The 20,647-nt window shown below is 38.9% G+C and overlaps 2 protein-coding genes across 2 annotated transcripts; both read left to right on the forward strand.

The window, feature by feature from the left end:
- The first annotated feature begins 4,433 nt into the window (after positions 1-4,433).
- Positions 4,434-7,770, forward strand: LOC146490881 (cytochrome P450 2J5-like). Its single transcript, XM_085151778.1, has 9 exons — positions 4,434-4,723; positions 5,501-5,666; positions 5,751-5,903; positions 6,001-6,161; positions 6,230-6,406; positions 6,495-6,633; positions 6,965-7,152; positions 7,246-7,387; positions 7,494-7,770. Exons 1-9 carry the CDS (start codon positions 4,538-4,540, stop codon positions 7,667-7,669), a joined length of 1,488 nt encoding a protein of 495 aa, XP_085007904.1. The 5' UTR covers positions 4,434-4,537; the 3' UTR covers positions 7,670-7,770.
- Positions 7,771-13,150: 5,380 nt separating this feature from the next.
- On the forward strand, positions 13,151-17,161 carry LOC146490882 (cytochrome P450 2J5-like). Its single transcript, XM_085152614.1, has 9 exons — positions 13,151-13,438; positions 14,208-14,373; positions 14,458-14,610; positions 14,708-14,868; positions 14,937-15,113; positions 15,203-15,340; positions 15,675-15,860; positions 15,954-16,095; positions 16,204-17,161. The coding sequence occupies exons 1-9, from the start codon at positions 13,253-13,255 to the stop codon at positions 16,377-16,379; spliced, it is 1,485 nt and encodes a 494-aa protein (XP_085008740.1). The 5' UTR covers positions 13,151-13,252; the 3' UTR covers positions 16,380-17,161.
- The last annotated feature ends 3,486 nt before the right edge of the window (positions 17,162-20,647 follow it).

Raw genomic sequence — 20,647 nt, forward strand, 5'->3', positions numbered from 1 at the left:
CTTAGTCAAAGGCTAATTATGTTGACCAGAATTTTTCAAAATAAAGACTGGCCTCGTTTATCCATGAAGCCAGATAACACACACCAATTAGTTAAACTGCAGAAATGTCTTAAGGACATAAAGATCTCCCTCAGAATCTGCACATCACAGTGTGACTGTTGCGGCTCCTCCAACCTATGGCCACGGCAGGCTAAACATGAGGACACAGATGACGCGCAACAATGAACACATAAAATACACTTCTGTACCTTTTGCTCCTTTTATTCCACATGCAACTGTCCCATATACAAATCAGTGCCTGGGATTAACTTATTAAACAAATGCACAGATATAATACATCAAAATAATTCAAACTGCGCTCAAGCTGCGATCAAGTTGCGGTCAACAGAAAGTTCTGCGTCATGCTCACCCTACCTTTCTGCTCATCAACATCAGGTGCTGTGAACAGGTGAGTGCAACCACATTTATTATCTACCACACCCATGAGACACGCCCCACACCCGTGCACCAATACAGTGAGTCCATTTAAACCAACCCACTTAGTCCAAAAAGGAACAACTCATATGGCTCCTACAGTGACTTTGTCAACATTCAGCTTTCTAAAACCTGTTACCTGAAATTACCAGAAAATCCCACTGAGTACCCCAGTGTTTTTCTGTTGCTCTCAGCATTACAAAAAAACCCCAAAACAACAAAAAAAACATGAGGTGTGTGAAAAAGTGGAGGAGCAGTTGCAATGGTCTCCATTTGTCCCATATGTGTTTACCTTTTTTTGCACATTGTACACATTATTCTGTTTCTATGTATTTGCTATGATTTGCTATTTGTCAAGCAACATTGCTTCACTCACTATGAAGCAAGAGCCAGCGAGGAATAGAGGAGGTTCTGTTGTGTGGGAGAATTTTGAGTTGATTTTTGTCAATTGGGTGGGTTTTCCAGCTTTGTGTTCTGGCCATTTGCTTTTGTTTTGTGCGTGTTTATTTTATCTGAAAAGGGGAAAAAGGTAAAATGTCAAAAATCTGCTTCCATAATATAAATATCATTAAATAAATTTAGAAAAACCTCCACTTTACTCTTTACATGTAATGTTGTAAAAATATATATTTTGTTGTTTAATTAATCTGAAAATGTTAGTCTGCCAAATGTGCAGCAATTGAATTTATTTATTCTCTTTATCTGATAGTTTTTGGGCCCGGGTAGACTGTATAGCTGCATCTCTACCAGTTTCTCTGCACTCCAGCCTCTTCTGTGCCATGTGAAGGGATTTTCCTTAAGGCAGGAGAAATTATCTCCACGAAAAGGAACAGGTTCGGCCATCGCACACTACAACAAATTCTCTTCTTAAATAAAAATGAAAAAGGGCTACTTTAAATGCATCATGTTTTTAATTTGCAAGTTCATAAGCATTTTTCCCTTTCCATTTCACAATCAATTCTACCCCCAGGTCAAAAATATTTCTGGGAAAATATTCCTAATATAATATTATTTATAAATATACCCATCTAGCGGTTAATTGCATAAGTGCATGGAGGCAGGACCTCACAGCAGAAGCATACTCCATAATGTGTTGTACATTATCATGTGTATATTATATGTAATGTGGTATTTTTCAATTATTGTATTTACCAACATCAAGAAGTCACAAGCAAAGAAAGACCACACCATGGTGCACGTTTATACAAGGAGAGTTTACTGGTCAAGATTATTTATTAAACAAATAAACCACATTTTTTTAACCACCAAAAAATACACGTTCAAAGCAACACAACGGCGGCCCAATATCAGACAGAATTCCACTCTGTAGAGTGGGCAATCATAATGAAGCGGTTGGTTTTATTTTGTGGATTCAAGCTGCTCTTCATATTTTTGGCCACCAGATGTCACCAGAGAGGACTGTGTTGAAAACCTTCGAGTAATGAACCATTTTTCAATACAAGCTTCAGTGCTTCAGAAAGCTTCATTTGGCCATCACTAGTTCATACTTACTTTGTTTGTCTTTTCAGTCTTCATGAGGGTCAGGTGTGGGGAAATGCCCGCCTAGCATTTCCTCATTTTAAATTCCGAAGATGTCACATATGACGTCAGCAGGTCAAACCAAGTGGAGGGGTTTCTTTTTCCATAGAGATGATTCCTTTTGTTGGTGTTAAGGTTTAAAGGGATTTGTTGAATGTTTTTCCTTTCTTTAATACTGCCATTTAGTTGTGTAAATGTGCATATTAGAAGTGTGTAGAGGTTTTGTGTTTTTAGATCATCTGTGTAGAGTTTTAGATCCCTCAGGTTGAGTGAGTGGTATAGGCCGGGCAATTGGAGGGAAATTGATGGCCCTATTTAAAGCCAGTCTCTACAAGATGCAACAGAGAGGAGAGGTGAGCTGTTGAGTTTGTTAATTGAGTTGATTTGGGGGGAAATTTGTTAAGTTACATATTAAATGAAGTTCACTGTAAATAAATTGCTCACCTTGGAAACCTGAAATGTCTGCGTAGTCTGCTTCCCTGCCACCTTGAATATGTAGAAAAACAAATAATTAAACTCAAAGACAATTTTCTTTATCTGGAAAAAAAAAAAAAAGGAAGAAAAAAGAAATTAGACTTTTGGAGTTTGGGCCGGGGTTGCAGTTCACATGTGAGTATAGCCTCTGAGCCTTGTTTAAATCCAACACTTAGTGTGCACATGAAAATGTCCTATAGTTGTTAGGTTGATTTTGATAATAGTTGTCATTGTTGTACTTAAATTTGTAAACCTTGCCTTAAACTGCATGTTTAGATATTCTTCTGTTCCTCCCCTACACATCTAGGTATGGTGAGTAGTTGTTGAGATACTGGAGGAAGTTTTAGGAGTGACGACGGTGGTTTGAGATGTGAGAGATTTGCGACGTTTAGAGCAAATCTTGTGTAGTTAGTGTGTAGTGTAGTCAATAGTTTTGTTGTGTGTGTCAGAACAATGAGGCGACTGCTGAATGTTACAGGTGTTACAGCAGTGATACATCTCCTGTTGTCAGGCCTGCAGATAAATAACTAATAATAATAATAATAATAACTAATAATAGACAAATAATTTGTGTGCTGATTGTTCTGTAAATAGTTTGAAATGTTTATTTAAAAACAACACCTTGGCTGCATTTTTAGGTAAACAGCTGCAAAAAACTTTGTTGTTTGCAAAACTCAGTTACTTTTTTGAAGAAGTAACTATATAATTAATTGCCCAACATTGGTCATTATATACTGTATTTTGCAGACAGACAGTTACAGGACTCTCTCCCAGACCACAGACTCATAATACAAGTCAGAGCTTTATTTAAAAGAAAAGAAAAGAAGTTGTGTTTTCAAAATGAGTTCAAGTTATTTTTACTTCCAACAGTGTTAACATCCTACACAGGTCATGAACAAGATTTTTTTTTTTTACATTTTCATTGTAAGTGGGCTAAAGCAGTTAATTAAAAGTAGTCTAACATAAATGTAAATGCTGTAATTTTATTATTTTAATAAACCATGTAACTTGGATGGATTTGATGCTGACGTGACCACAGTGCACACGTCTGCTGTTGCTCACAGTGGTCCAAGGGACCGCTCAGGGAGTTTGTGTGCTCGCTCAGACACATGAAAAATTAGAGGAAACATTGGTGATAAGTCTCTGAACTAGCGGGCCTGCTGAAGCACAGACCCAACAATAGTAACTCGTGCTTTTCAAATATACAGAGTTATTAAACAAACAACAAGATAAGCAACCTCATAAACCTATACAAGCTAAACAACATTCTAAGCCATCAGGTTATTGTTGCAACAGCTGCTTCAACCCCAAAATTAACATCCAGAGAAAAACAATAGATGGCATTTACCTAGGTGGTATCAGTGACTGTTTTCAACAGCCATTGGGTGGTGCAAGAAACACTTTTACCACCACTTTATCACTAACCTGAGAAGAACAGATAAAAAAGTTTCCCTCCTGCTCCTGCAAGTCAGAAATTGAGACCTGTACTGTAATCTGATCACAGATAAGGTTTTATGCAGGATCAGGACAAAGGGCACTCCTTTTTTATTGTTTGTCCATGAAAACCACGTGACAACATATTTTTATAACAATAACATACATTTATTTTTGTGCATGAAAATCATGCGACCACATATTATATATATATATTTGATATTTCTGCTGATAATGACAATATATCTTAGCTATATAGCAAAAGACAGTAAAACTGATGATGATTCCTCTAAGGTTATCAGAAGTATATGAAACTGCAGGATGAATTTACTAGATGACTTTTGTCACCACTGGACAGTATTTACACTTTGAGTAGATGTAAGTTCAAAAGCCTTGAACAAATTCATCCTGCAGAGCTGAGCAAATGGATTGTGTTTTGTAGCCCAGCTTGTTGTGTAGCCACCATATCACAAGCACCTTTGAACAGACAAGTATTAGTCCTGTGTGTCCTGAACTTTAGCATTTTTATCAAGCATCAGGTTTATAAACCACTGGTTTCTGTAAGAAAGAATCACATCTCCAGATTGGAAAGAATCAGCTGCAGCTGAATTTAACAATGTGGTTTTCCAACTTTTTGCTGAGCAACGAGGGAGTTTTACTCTCTGTGTTTTTGCTCCTTCTGATCATGTACCACCTCAGAAACAAGAATCCAAGAGATTTTCCACCGGGACCATTCGCTTTACCTTTTATTGGGAATTTCCAGATTGTGGGAAAGAAACACCCACATATTTATTTCAACAAGGTACTGGTTCATGCTTGTATAATATTAGGGGGCTTCTAAGTAAGGAGTGCAATTTAAAGTACTGCTTTGTTGTTTGCATGTATACTTGTGTGCTGGTGTGTCTGTCATCAGGATCAAAACTGAGATTTTGATTTTTTACTTCTACATGTTTTACTGCAACAGATTTTTGATTTTGATTTTTCAAATTAATTTTTAATGAAACACAGGAAGGAGAGAATATTTCAGAAACGACTCTAATAGATTATCAGAGCAACTAACTGTTGTACTATAGTATCATACTTAGTCCTAATAAGCAGATATAAGTCTGTCTTATATCTATATCTATCTATATTATGCTATGTCTAATATAGCAATTTCTTCAAATATGGTCAAACAAACAATTATCTGGAAAAATTGTGGATCCCAGAAGTTTAATTATGTAAATTTCAATCCACTTAAATTCAGTATTGTAAAGTTTAAATTTGAGTGTATAAGTTAGTTGCCTTACAATGGGGTTTGGCTAATTGGTCCCGCAGGTGTGGATGTAAATTGTTACACATCTGTCAGTCTGTCACAAGCTTGGAGCCTGTCCATGTTGTACTTAACCATCAATAGCCTCCTGCTCCTGCAATAAGTGGAAGAATAGTGGAAGAGAACAGATGGACAGATGAAATATTGATTGATAGTTAGTTTATCCGTGTAGATTTCTGGCCTCTAATTACAGCAGTTCACTCTAATTTCTTTCTGTAGATTACAAATGTTGTGGTATATCCTTCATGTTTGTTGTGTTTTTTGTAGCTGGCTGAAATCTACGGGAATGTGTTCAGTTTCTGCTTCGGCAGGGATAAAATGGTAATCGTCTCTGGATACAAGACGGTAAAAGAGGCTCTGGTAACACAAGCTGACAACTTTGTGGATCGACCGTACAGCCCAATATCTGACAGGTTTTACTCAGGAAACTCAGGTTTGGAAGTCTCTATTCGTTCATTCAGTGTTGAAATTATTCTTCATAGGTTGTTAAGTTCTCAATCTGCTTGTGTGTATTCAGATGGTCTGTTCATGAGCAACGGTGGAAAATGGAAGGCACAGAGACGCTTCGCTTTGTCTACATTGCGAGACTTCGGCCTGGGGAAGAACCGCATGGAGCAGTGTATCTGTGAGGAGATCCGATACCTGCAGGAGGAGATAGAGCAGGAGAAAGGTGCTTTACATCAAGTGGAACATAAGCTCACAATCCTGCACAAACATGGCTAAAGCAAAGAATAATGTGTTCTTAACAATCGTCTTTTTGTCTTCAGGTAAACTTTTTAGGCCAGCAGGCATCTTCAACAATGCCGTGTCTAATATAGCGTGCCAGCTGGTGATGGGGAAAAGATTTGACTACAGTGACCACAACTTCCAGCTCATCCTGAAAAATCTGTCTGACATTCTTCACCTGCAGGGCTCCATATGGGCTCAGGTATGTCAAAATAATTAACTTCTTTCTTTCTTCTTCCTTTCTCTCATCAAATCTTTTATTCCGACAAGCTCTATGAATCATTCCCCGGAGTGATGAAGCGTTTGCCAGGTCCTCATAACAAAATCTTCAGGGATTTTAACAAAGTCAGAGAGTTCATCACTCAGGAGGTGAAAAGCCACAAGAAGGACCTGGATCACAACAATCCCCGAGACTACATCGACACTTTCCTCATCAAAATGGAGAATGTATGTGGATACTTCATTGCACAAACTGCACTCTACCAAATAGCCATTTGTGTTGTGCCTAATGTGACTTTTTCATTTGTCTGAACAGCTTAAACAAGCTAACCTGGGCTTCACTGAGATCAACCTGGTTTTGTGCTCTGCTGATCTTTTCCTGGCTGGAACAGAAACAACAGCCACCACTTTGTTGTGGGCTCTGGTTTTCCTGATCAGGCATCCTGATATCCAGGGTGGGTGACATGCTGGGCTTCATATGGAGCTGGACAAATTCAAATTCAACCCTGATAATGATGTGAGAGAAATTTGTTCACCAGAATCAATAGAGTCCATTATATGACTTTATGATTAAGTCATTCATGTAAACAACCAAAGGTATTCAATCAAATAACAAGTACTAAATAACAAAATACAAAATAATCATGTTATGGGACTCAATAGCTCCATAGAAAGCTTGGGCCAAGTTTGGGTCACATTATGCGTGAAGGCAAAACATACCTCAGTTTGGGAAAGTAAACATTTATCCCACAGTTAAAGATAAAATCGTTTAATTCTCTTTCACAGAGAAAGTCCAGGCAGAGATAGATAACGTGATTGGACAAACCCGCCAGCCTTCCATGGCTGACAGACCAAATCTGCCCTACACTGATGCCGTCATCCACGAGATTCAGAGGATGGGAAATATTGTTCCTCTCAATGGACTCAGAATTGCTGCCAAGGATACAATCCTGGATGGTTACCACATACCCAAGGTGCATACAGTATACATTTTAAACTTTGCATGTTTGTTCTGTCAGGTGTTGTTGTTAAAGTGCATCTTGTTGTTATCTTGTCTATTTTTCTAGGGTACCAGTGTGTTGCCTGTACTCACCTCTGTGCTGTTTGACAAGACTGAATGGGAGACTCCAGACACCTTCAACCCAGGACACTTCCTGGATGCTGATGGGAAGTTTGTGAAGAGAGAAGCATTCCTACCTTTCTCTGCAGGTAAAACCCACAATGAGTGTTTTGTTTTAGCACAGTCTGAACAAGAAAAAAAACAGTCATCCACAGGTTGTAAACCTGCACGTGTTTGTGTTTGTGAATTCTTCAGGGAAGCGTGTGTGTCTTGGTGAAAGCCTCGCCAAGATGGAGCTGTTCCTGTTTTTTGTCGGCCTGCTGCAGAAGTTCACTTTCTCTGTTCCTGATGGAGTGGAGCTGAGTACAGAGGGAGTTTCTGGAGCTACACGTGTGCCTGAACCCTTCAAGGTTCACGCCAAGACTCGCTGAATTACATTTACTCATTTTCCATATAGCCAGTGTGTATAAGACAAGACTAAGTGAGATAATTTTCATTAAGGGTGGATTTTTTAAGCAGGCAATTAGAGTGAGATAAAAAAATTTTTTTTAGAATATACAGTATATACACAGTTTTAAAATTAAAGTGGCTGAATAAGTGAATATATAACTGTAAGTGACTAAAACTGAATAAAGTGTCGGCGGTATAAAAAAAAAAAAAAAAAGTCTTTATGTTTATGGGTGTGAGTTAAAAGACAGGGTGGCTTTGGCGACAAAGGTGGCTCTCCTCCTCTCAGTCCTGCAGGAAATGCAGCGGAGGCGCCGCCCATAGGGCAGCCATTGAAATGCGGGGTGAAGAATGTGAGAGGGGTCATTAATAATTTTGGCTGCCTGTCTAAGGGCCTGTTGGCTGAAAACCTGTGCAAGAGTTCTGACAGACAGGCCAATGATTTTAGAGCACACTGATGCAGTCTGTTCCTGTTCTGAAGGCTGAGGAAGTGGAACCAGCAGGTAATGGAGAAGGTCATGATGCTTTCTAGGAAGGCATAGTAAAAAGTCATCATGATGGGTGTGCTGACTCCAAAGGAGTTGAGTTTCCTAAGGATGTGTAGCCGTTGGTGGCACCTCCTAGAATCTCCTCTGTGTTGGCAGAGAATTTCAGATGGTTCCCAAGTATTTGTACTGCTCAACTACCGCTTCCCATGGATGGTGGTGGTGACTGAAGCAGCCAGATCCCTCTGCCTACTGGAGAAGGTCAAAAGCATCTCTTTGGTTTTGCTCGCATTCAGTTCATAATAAATAATAATAAGTAATCACATAATTGTGTCGCATAATATCTCATCACAGATTTCAATATAACACACGAGTGTAGGGTAGACACTTTAGTCCTTAGTCAAAGGCTAATTATGTTGACCAGAATTTTTCAAAATAAAGACTGGCCTCGTTTATCCATGAAGCCAGATAACACACACCAATTAGTTAAACTGCAGAAATGTCTTAAGGACATAAAGATCTCCCTCAGAATCTGCACATCACAGTGTGACTGTTGCGGCTCCTCCAACCTATGGCCACGGCAGGCTAAACATGAGGACACAGATGACGCGCAACAATGAACACATAAAATACACTTCTGTACCTTTTGCTCCTTTTATTCCACATGCAACTGTCCCATATACAAATCAGTGCCTGGGATTAACTTATTAAACAAATGCACAGATATAATACATCAAAATAATTCAAACTGCGCTCAAGCTGCGATCAAGTTGCGGTCAACAGAAAGTTCTGCCTCATGCTCACCCTACCTTTCTGCTCATCAACATCAGGTGCTGTGAACAGGTGAGTGCAACCACATTTATTATCTACCACACCCATGAGACACGCCCCACACCCGTGCACCAATACAGTGAGTCCATTTAAACCAACCCACTTAGTCCAAAAAGGAACAACTCATATGGCTCCTACAGTGACTTTGTCAACATTCAGCTTTCTAAAACATGTTACCTGAAATTACCAGAAAATCCCACTGAGTACCCCAGTGTTTTTCTGTTGCTCTCAGCATTACAAAAAAACCCCAAAACAACAAAAAAACATGAGGTGTGTGAAAAAGTGGAGGAGCAGTTGCAATGGTCTCCATTTGTCCCATATGTGTTTACCTTTTTTTGCACATTGTACACATTATTCTGTTTCTATGTATTTGCTATGATTTGCTATTTGTCAAGCAACATTGCTTCACTCACTATGAAGCAAGAGCCAGCGAGGAATAGAGGAGGTTCTGTTGTGTGGGAGAATTTTGAGTTGATTTTTGTCAATCGGGTGGGTTTTCCAGCTTTGTGTTCTGGCCATTTGCTTTTGTTTTGTGCGTGTTTATTTTATCTGAAAAGGGGAAAAAGGTAAAATGTCAAAAATCTGCTTCCATAATATAAATATCATTAAATAAATTTAGAAAAACCTCCACTTTACTCTTTACATGTAATGTTGTAAAAATATATATTTTGTTGTTTAATTAATCTGAAAATGTTAGTCTGCCAAATGTGCAGCAATTGAATTTATTTATTCTCTTTATCTGATAGTTTTTGGGCCCGGGTAGACTGTATAGCTGCATCTCTACCAGTTTCTCTGCACTCCAGCCTCTTCTGTGCCATGTGAAGGGATTTTCCTTAAGGCAGGAGAAATTATCTCCACGAAAAGGAACAGGTTCGGCCATCGCACACTACAACAAATTCTCTTCTTAAATAAAAATGAAAAAGGGCTACTTTAAATGCATCATGTTTTTAATTTGCAAGTTCATAAGCATTTTTCCCTTTCCATTTCACAATCAATTCTACCCCCAGGTCAAAAATATTTCTGGGAAAATATTCCTAATATAATATTATTTATAAATATACCCATCTAGCGGTTAATTGCATAAGTGCATGGAGGCAGGACCTCACAGCAGAAGCATACTCCATAATGTGTTGTACATTATCATGTGTATATTATATGTAATGTGGTATTTTTCAATTATTGTATTTACCAACATCAAGAAGTCACAAGCAAAGAAAGACCACACCATGGTGCACGTTTATACAAGGAGAGTTTACTGGTCAAGATTATTTATTAAACAAATAAACCACATTTTTTTAACCACCAAAAAATACACGTTCAAAGCAACACAACGGCGGCCCAATATCAGACAGAATTCCACTCTGTAGAGTGGGCAATCATAATGAAGCGGTTGGTTTTATTTTGTGGATTCAAGCTGCTCTTCATATTTTTGGCCACCAGATGTCACCAGAGAGGGCTGTGTTGAAAACCTTCGAGTAATGAACCATTTTTCAATACAAGCTTCAGTGCTTCAGAAAGCTTCATTTGGCCATCACTAGTTCATACTTACTTTGTTTGTCTTTTCAGTCTTCATGAGGGTCAGGTGTGGGGAAATGCCCGCCTAGCATTTCCTCATTTTAAATTCCGAAGATGTCACATATGACGTCAGCAGGTCAAACCAAGTGGAGGGGTTTCTTTTTCCATAGAGATGATTCCTTTTGTTGGTGTTAAGGTTTAAAGGGATTTGTTGAATGTTTTTCCTTTCGTTAATGCCATTTAGTTGTGTAAATGTGCATATTAGAAGTTTGTAGAGGTTTTGTGTTTTTAGATCATCTGTGTAGAGTTTTAGATCCCTCAGGTTGAGTGAGTGGTACAGGCCGGGCAAGTGGAGGGAAATTGATGGCCCTATTTAAGCCAGTCTCTACCAGATGCAGCAGAGAGGAGAGGTGAGCTGTTGAGTTTGTTAATTGAGTTGATTTGGGGGGGAAGTTTTGTTAAGTTACATATTAAATGAAGTTCACTCTAAGTAAATTGCTCACCTTGGAAACCTGAAATGTCTGCGTAGTCTGCTTCCCTGCCACCTTGAATATGTAGAAAAACAAATAATTAAACTCAAAAACAATTTTCTTTATCTGGAAAAAAAAAAAGGAAGAAAAAAGAAATTAGACTTTTGGAGTTTGGGCCGGGGTTGCAGTTCACATGTGAGTATAGCCCCTGAGCCTTTTTTAAATCCAACACTTAGTGTGCACATGAAAATGTCCTATAGTTGTTAGGTTGATTTTGATAATAGTTGTCATTGTTGTACTTAAATTTGTAAACCTTGCCTTAAACTGCATGTTTAGATATTCTTCTGTTCCTCCCCTACACATCTAGGATGCTGGGGGAGGTAATTAGTTATAGTGTTTAACTGCAGACGTTGCATGTAAGGTTCTGGGTGTCCTTATTTAGTGAGGATGTTTTACTTCCTCCTCTTTATGGCCTCAGTGTGCTTGTGTATGGTGAGTAGTTGTTGAGATACTGGAGGAAGTTTTAGGAGTGACGACGGTGGTTTGAGATGTGAGAGATTTGCGACGTTTAGAGCAAATCTTGTGTAGTTAGTGTGTAGTGTAGTCGATAGTTTTGTTGTGTGTGTCAGAACAATGAGGCGACTGCTGAATGTTACAGGTGTTACAGCAGTGATACATCTCCTGTTGTCAGGCCTGCAGATAAATAACTAATAATAATAATAATAATAATAATAACTAATAACTAATAATAACTAATAATAATAATAACTAATAATAGACAAATAATTTGTGTGCTGATTGTTCTGTAAATAGTTTGAAATGTTTATTTAAAAACAACACCTTGGCTGCATTTTTAGGTAAACAGCTGCAAAAAACTTTGTTTGCAAAACTCAGTTACTTTTTTGAAGAAGCAACTATATCATTAATTGCCCAACATTGGTCATTATATACTGTATTTTGCAGACAGACAGTTACAGGACTCTCTCCCAGACCACAGACTCATAATACAAGTCAGAGCTTTATTTAAAAGAAAAGAAGTTGTGTTTTCAAAATGAGTTCAAGTTATTTTTACTTCCAACAATGTTAACATCCTACACAGGTCATGAACAAGATTTTTTTTTTTACATTTTCATTGTAAGTGGGCTAAAGCAGTTAATTAAAAGTAGTCTAACATAAATGTAAATGCTGTAATTTTATTATTTTAATAAACCATGTAACTTGGATGGATTTGATGCTGACGTGACCACAGTGCACACGTCTGCTGTTGCTCACAGTGGTCCAAGAGACCGCTCAGGGAGTTTGTGTGCTCGCTCAGACACATGAAAAATTCGAGGAAACATTGGTGATAAGTCTCTGAACTAGCGGGCCTGCTGAAGCACAGACCCAACAATAGTAACTCGTGCTTTTCAAATATACAGAGTTATTAAACAAACAACAAGATAAGCAACCTCATAAACCTATACAAGCTAAACAACATTCTAAGCCATCAGGTTATTGTTGCAGCAGCTGCTTCAACCCCAAAATTTACATCCAGAGAAAAACAATAGATGGCATTTACCTAGGTGGTATCAGTGACTGTTTTCAACAGCCATTGGGTGGTGCAAGAAACACTTTTACCACCACTTTATCACTAACCTGAGAAGAACAGATTAAAAAAAGTTTCCCTCCTGCTCCTGCAAGTCAGAAATTGAGACCTGTACTGTAATCTGATCACAGATAAGGTTTTATGCAGGATCAGGACAAAGGGCACTCCTTTTTTATTGTTTGTCCATGAAAACCACGTGACAACATATTTTTATAACAATAACATACATTTATTTTTGTGCATGAAAATCATGCGACCACATATTATATATATATATATATTTGATATTTCTGCTGATAATGACAATATATCTTAGCTATATAGCAAAAGACAGTAAAACTGATGATGACTCCTCTAAGGTCATCAGAAGTATATGAAACTGCAGGATGAATTTACTAGATGACTTTTGTCACCACTGGACAGTATTTACACTTTGAGTAGATGTAAGTTCAAAAGCCTTGAGCAAATTCATCCTGCAGAGCTGAGCAAGTGGATTGTGTTTTGTAGCCCAGCTTGTTGTGTAGCCACCATATCACAAGCACCTTTGAACAGACAAGTATTTGTACTGTGTGTCCTGAACTTTAGCATTTTTATCAAGCATCAGGTTTATAAACCACTGGTTTCTGTAAGAAAGAATCACATCTCCAGATTGGAAAGAATCAGCTGCAGCTGAATTTAACAATGTGGTTTTCCAACTTTTTGCTGAGCAACGAGGGAGTTTTACTCTCTGTGTTTTTGCTCCTTCTGATCATGTACCACCTCAGAAACAAGAATCCAAGAGATTTTCCACCGGGACCATTCGCTTTACCTTTTATTGGGAATTTCCAGATTGTGGGAAAGAAACACCCACATATTTATTTCAACAAGGTACTGGTTCATGCTTGTATAATATTAGGGGGGTTCTAAGTAAGGAGTGCAATTTAAAGTACTGCTTTGTTGTTTGCATGTATACTTGTGTGCTGGGTCAGGATCAAAACTGAGATTTTGATTTTTTACTTCTACATGTTTTACTGCAACAGATTTTTGATTTTGATTTTTCAAATTAATTTTTAATGAAACACAGGAAGGAGAGAATATTTCAGAAACGACTCTAATAGATTATCAGAGCAACTAACTGTTGTACTATAGTTTCATACTTAGTCCTAATAAGCAGATATAAGTCTGTGTCTTATATCTATATCTATCTATATTATGCTATGTCTAATATAGCAATTTCTTCAAATATGGTCAAACAAACAATTATCTGGAAAAATTGTGGATCCCAGAAGTTTAATTATGTAAATTTCAATCCACTTAAATTCAGTATTGTAAAGTTTAAATTTGAGTGTATAAGTTAGTTGCCTTACAATGGGGTTTGGCTAATTGGTCCCGCAGGTGTGGATGTAAATTGTTACACATCTGTCAGTCTGTCACAAGCTTGGAGCCTGTCCATGTTGTACTTAACCATCAATAGCCTCCTGCTCCTGCAATAAGTGGAAGAATAGTGGAAGAGAACAGATGGACAGATGAAATATTGATTGATAGTTAGTTTATCCGTGTAGATTTCTGGCCTCTAATTACAGCAGTTCACTCTAATTTCTTTCTGTAGATTACAAATGTTGTGGTATATCCTTCATGTTTGTTGTGTTTTTTGTAGCTGGCTGAAATCTACGGGAATGTGTTCAGTTTCTGCTTCGGCAGGGATAAAATGGTAATCGTCTCTGGATACAAGACGGTAAAAGAGGCTCTGGTAACACAAGCTGACAACTTTGTGGATCGACCGTACAGCCCAATATCTGACAGGTTTTACTCAGGAAACTCAGGTTTGGAAGTCTCTATTCGTTCATTCAGTGTTGAAATTATTCTTCATAGGTTGTTAAGTTCTCAATCTGCTTGTGTGTATTCAGATGGTCTGTTCATGAGCAACGGTGGAAAATGGAAGGCACAGAGACGCTTCGCTTTGTCTACATTGCGAGACTTCGGCCTGGGGAAGAACCGCATGGAGCAGTGTATCTGTGAGGAGATCCGATACCTGCAGGAGGAGATAGAGCAGGAGAAAGGTGCTTTACATCAAGTGGAACATAAGCTCACAATCCTGCACAAACATGGCTAAAGCAAAGAATAATGTGTTCTTAACAATCGTCTTTTTGTCTTCAGGTAAACTTTTTAGGCCAGCAGGCATCTTCAACAATGCCGTGTCTAATATAGCGTGCCAGCTGGTGATGGGGAAAAGATTTGACTACAGTGACCACAACTTCCAGCTCATCCTGAAAAATCTGTCTGACATTCTTCACCTGCAGGGCTCCATATGGGCTCAGGTATGTCAAAATAATTAACTTCTTTCTTTCTTCTTCCTTTCTCTCATCAAATCTTTTATTCCGACAAGCTCTATGAATCATTCCCCGGAGTGATGAAGCGTTTGCCAGGTCCTCATAACAAAATCTTCAGGGATTTTAACAAAGTCAGAGAGTTCATCACTCAGGAGGTGAAAAGCCACAAGAAGGACCTGGATCACAACAATCCCCGAGACTACATCGACACTTTCCTCATCAAAATGGAGAATGTATGTGGATACTTCATTGCACAAACTGCACTCTACCAAATAGCTATTTGTGTTGTGCCTAATGTGACTTTTTCCATTTGTCTGAACAGCTTAAACAAGCTAACCTGGGCTTCACTGAGATCAACCTGGTTTTGTGCTCTGCTGATCTTTTCCTGGCTGGAACAAAAACAACAGCCACCACTTTGTTGTGGGCTCTGGTTTTCCTGATCAGGCATCCTGATATCCAGGTTGGGTGACATGCTGGGCTTCATATGGAGCTGGACAAATTCAAATTCAACCCTGATAATGATGTGAGAGAAATTTGTTCACCAGAATCAATAGAGTCCATTATATGACTTTATGATTAAGTCATTCATGTAAACAACCAAAGGTATTCAATCAAATAACAAGTACTAAATAACAAAATACAAAATAATCATCTTATGGGACTCAATAGCTCCATAGAAAGCTTGGGCCAAGTTTGGGTCACATTATGCGTGAAGGCAAAACATACCTCAGTTTGGGAAAGTAAACATTTATCCCACAGTTAAAGATAAAATCTTTTAATTCTCTTTCACAGAGAAAGTCCAGGCAGAGATAGATAACGTGATTGGACAAACTCGCCAGCCTTCCATGGCTGACAGACCAAATCTGCCCTACACTGATGCCGTCATCCACGAGATTCAGAGGATGGGAAATATTGTTCCTCTCAATGGACTCAGAATTGCTGCCAAGGATACAACCCTGGATGGTTACCACATACCCAAGGTACATGTAATATACATTTTAAGCTTTACATGTTTCTTCTGTCAGGTGTTGTTGTTAAAGTGCATCTTGTTGTTATCTTGTCTATTTTTCTAGGGTACCAGTGTGTTGCCTGTACTCACCTCTGTGCTGTTTGACAAGACTGAATGGGAGACTCCAGACACCTTCAACCCAGGACACTTCCTGGATGCTGATGGGAAGTTTGTGAAGAGAGAAGCATTCCTACCTTTCTCTGCAGGTAAAACCCACAATGAGTGTTTTGTTTTAGCACAACCTGAACAAGAAAAAAAACAGTCATCCACAGGTTGTAAACCTGCACGTGTATGTGTGTGTGTGAATTCTTCAGGGAAGCGTGTGTGTCTTGGTGAAAGCCTCGCCAAGATGGAGCTGTTCCTGTTTTTTGTCAGCCTGCTGCAGAAGTTCACTTTCTCTGTTCCTGATGGAGTGGAGCTGAGTACAGAGGGAGTTTACGGAGCTACACGTGTGCCTGAACCCTTCAAGGTTCACGCCAAGACTCGCTGAATTACATTTGCTCATTTTCCATAAGGCCAGTGTGTAATAGACAAGACTAAGTGAGATCATTTTCATTAAGGGTGGATTTTCCTTATTTTGTGGGAATAATGTTGATATTATTTTTCAGTATCAGTCTTCATCTGCTGTGTAATTACTGCCTTTTAAACTGACCTGTTCATTTTTCACCTGTATTTTTGATGATTAATGTCAATCAAAAACTATTTATAGGTTCTATTCAAAATGTATTTCAAGAAAAAAGAAAGTTTTAATTATTTTGTTTCTGTCAAGAACCGTAGTTCAAGCACGCAAGCTGGACCCAGAAGCAAACACAATACGCAGAGATGCACGCAACTTTATTTCTGAACTAAGGGTGTCCCGGAATGGTCAAAGGAAAACAAAGGGACCGGGAGACAAACAACTCGGGAACGCCGTGATCAGGACCGTGGGAGGGATCAGGGCAGGGCCGTGGGAACTGGAGGGAGGGGTGAGGGTCCGCGGGAGAGCTCCAGGGAGACAGAGGAGGAGATTATCCAAACTCCAGGCGGGCAGGAGGACAGGCAGGTGTAGGCTCAAACACGTCAAGTGATAACCGCTGAATGGTGACTGACGGACTGGCGTGGAGCAGCTGGCTGAGCGGGATTAAATAATCCTCATGATGATCGCCTGGAATGGGATGCAGGTGTGGAGACGACAGCCACACCCGTAGGCGTGGGCATTCCATCTGCTCCTCCGACACCGGCCATGGACCATGTAATGTTATGTAATGTTGTAATGTTATGTGTATGAACGTTTGTGGTAATAAAATATTCACAAAAAAATAATGATTGACTGATTTGTGTCATTAACTTTATTAAAGCCACAGGTTATGTAACCAAACATTTGGTACAATGCCTTACAATTAATATTAACGCAATATAGTTCTTTCAAATGTAGTCGGCACTTTTCGCATATGCAAACCTCATTTCAGTAGAACGTTACATTCGAAAGCAACATATAAAGAGATGGATGACCTTTTGCAGTGTCTCAGTATAATTCATAATAAATAATCACAGATTTCAATATAATACACCAGTTTTACGGTAAACACTTTAGTCCTGAGTCAAAGGCTAACTATGTTGACCAGCATTTTTTCAAAATAAAGACTGGCTTCATTTATTTATTAAGCCAGATAATACACATCCATTAGTTGAACTGCAGGAATGTCTTAAAGACATAAAGACCTGGATGATCTCTAATTTTCTGCTTCTAAATTCAGATAACACTGAGGTTATGGTTCTCGGCGCTGAAAATGTCAACAGCAGACACACATTGGCTGTGTCCCAATTAAGAGACTGCACGCTTTTTGAGTGAGATTACGTCACCGCCACGCGACGACGGCTGTCCCAATTCGAAGTGTACTTCAAATGCCTACTCCAAAGGCGCCGTCGATTTCCCCAAATATCAAGCGTGGTCCGGTGCACGCTTCGTGGCCCATATATCCCTCAATACATAGCGCAGAAGGGAGCAGCCGAAGAGTGAACTGTCAAAAGTAAGTACTGAATATGATGTCACTTATTTATGTGCAAATGTTTAATAACGAAAAACATTAAAACATTACTGTTGGCCATATGTCGGCAAAGTTGTGTGACATTAGTGATGTTTGTACTTTCAGCGTTAACTTCAATATATATATATATATATATATATATATATATATATATATATATATATATATATATAGTTGACCTTAATCTTACAGAGAATGTGATGATTTTATGGATAATAACAAGCCAAAATTCATATTTTCACTCTCATATAGTTTTATTTTAATTTTTATATTTAGATATTTTTATTCTCATGTTTACACATATTTAACACACACATTGCAATATTGTGCTCTCTTATACATGTATTTTAATGTACATATTTACAAATTTTCACTCTAACATACATGCATTTTCATTTATGCATTCCTACATTTTGCTCTCATTTACATGCATTTAATCTCACAAATAATATATGTATGTAAGAAGAGAATGCATACATGTCTGCAGTAGCGATCTTAGATACGGGCGACACGGGCGGTTGCCCGGGGCGGCATCGTGGTAGGGGGCGACATCACGGCCAGCGCATAGTGGGAATGGCATAGGCACCGATCGGTTTTCTATCGCCCATTTGCTGGGAGTAAGGGCGCCCTCCGCCCTGCTTGCAGCACAGGGAGGAGGGGGCGGGGCGGCGGGGGTTTCACTGGTGGCTGGAGCAGCACCTAATAACCAACTCGCAAAATAAAAACAAAATAAACACGAAAACACCAGACATCATGATACAGACTTATAATTTGCACCGATGTTTTTTCGAAATTCTGTACGCGAAAAGTGAGCACGAGAGCCCTCGGTGCGCCTGCTCGCTGCTGAAGTCAACGACGAGGCTCCAGTTACAGCAGTGCAAGTAAACAAACAATAAATATAAGAGGAGTAAGATAATAAATATCCACTTTAGTACTAGGGGTATGTGACACAGGACCCACACACACATGGGTTATGCTTAGTGTCTTTTTATTTTGGAAATAATCTGCGGTTTTTTCGGCACCCGCCTCGGACGCAGCCACTCTCTCTCTATACCAGCATCATCTGCTCCATCTACTGATGGCTCGCTTGAAGCTGAAGCTCCGGTGCGTGTGTCAAAAAAATCAACACACTGCTTCAGAAGCACTGTGTCGAAGCTTGATTCGCTTGGCCAGAGTCACGTGATCAGTGACGTCCGAAGCTTCATTTAGAACCTAACTGCTTCGGTATCTGATTCAATGGTTTATAAGCAGGTGAATCATTCGCGGGATTTGTGGTGTTTTGATGGTGACAGATAGCGAACCACTGATCATTCCACTGAGAGATTTGGCGCCAGCGAGGAATAGAGGAGGTTCGGTTGTGTGGGAGAATTTTGAGTTGATTTTGGTCAATCGGGTGGGTTTTCCAGCTGTGTGTTCTGGCTGTTTGCTTTTGTTTTGTGCGTGTTTATTATATCTGAAAACGGGAAAAACTTAAAATGTCAAAAATTTGCTTTTCATAATATAAATATCATTAAATAACTTTAGAAAGACTTCCATTTGACTCTTTACATGTAATGTTATAAAAATACATATTTTATTTTTTAAATAAACTTAAAATGTTAGTCTACCAAATGTGCAGCAATTTAATTTATTTATTCTCTTTAGCTGATAGTTTTTGGGCCCAGGTAGACTGTATAACTGCATCTCTACCAGTTTCTCTGCACTCCAGCCTCTTCTGTGCCATGTGAAGGGATTTTCCTTAAGGCAGGAGAAATTATCCCCACGAAAAGGAACAGGTTCGGCCATCGCACACTAGAACAAATTCTCTTCTTAAATAAAAATGAAAAAGGGCTACTTTAAATGCATCATGTTTTTAATTTGCAAGTTCATAAGCATTTTTCCCTTTCCATTTACAATCAATTCTACCCCCAGGTCAAAAATATGTATACGAAAATTTCCCTAATATAATATTATTTATAAATATACCCGTCTAACGATTAATTGCATAAGTACATGGAGGCAGGACCTCACAGCAGTATGTTATATGTAACGTGGTATTTTTTCAATTATTGTATTTACCAACATCAAGAAGTCAAGAAGTCACAAGCAAAGAAAGACCACACCATGGTGCATGTTTAAACAAGGAGAGTTTACTGGTCAAAATTATTTATTAAACAAATAAACCACTTTTTTTTTAACACCAAAGAATACACGTTCAAAGCAACACAACAGCAGCCCAATATCAGACAGAATTCCACTCTGTAGAGTGGGCAATCATTATGAAGGGGTTGGTTTTATTTTGTGGATTCAAGCTGCTTGTCATATTTTTGGCCACAAGATGTCACCAGAGAGGACTGTTGAAAAGCTTCGAGTAATGAACCGTTTTTCAATACAAGCTTCAGTGCTTCAGAAAGCTTCATTTGGCCATCACTAGCTCCTGTGGGCACACAAAAAGACATCTCCCTCATTAACACAGTCCCGTACACCTGTTGCCTCCCCGCCTCCGTGCCGCCCAGAGAGTTCACTGTGTCACCCCTCCTCTGCAGCAGTTTGATGATTTAAAGTCACACACACAACCCATCGAAAGGGGAGGGGGCCGGCTGCTTCCAAATAGAGCACATTTCATTCATAATGCTGTAAATCCAAGCCCATTATCTAGTCATGATTTGAATCCTGGGTTGTGTGAAATCCCAGAAATACAGTTTGACAAAGTAAATCTGTGAACTAAGGTGTAGGTCTGTTAGATTATGTT

The sequence above is a fragment of the Neolamprologus multifasciatus genome, chromosome 23, assembly GCF_963576455.1.
Source record: "Neolamprologus multifasciatus chromosome 23, fNeoMul1.2, whole genome shotgun sequence".
NCBI classification, from domain to species: domain Eukaryota; kingdom Metazoa; phylum Chordata; class Actinopteri; order Cichliformes; family Cichlidae; genus Neolamprologus; species Neolamprologus multifasciatus.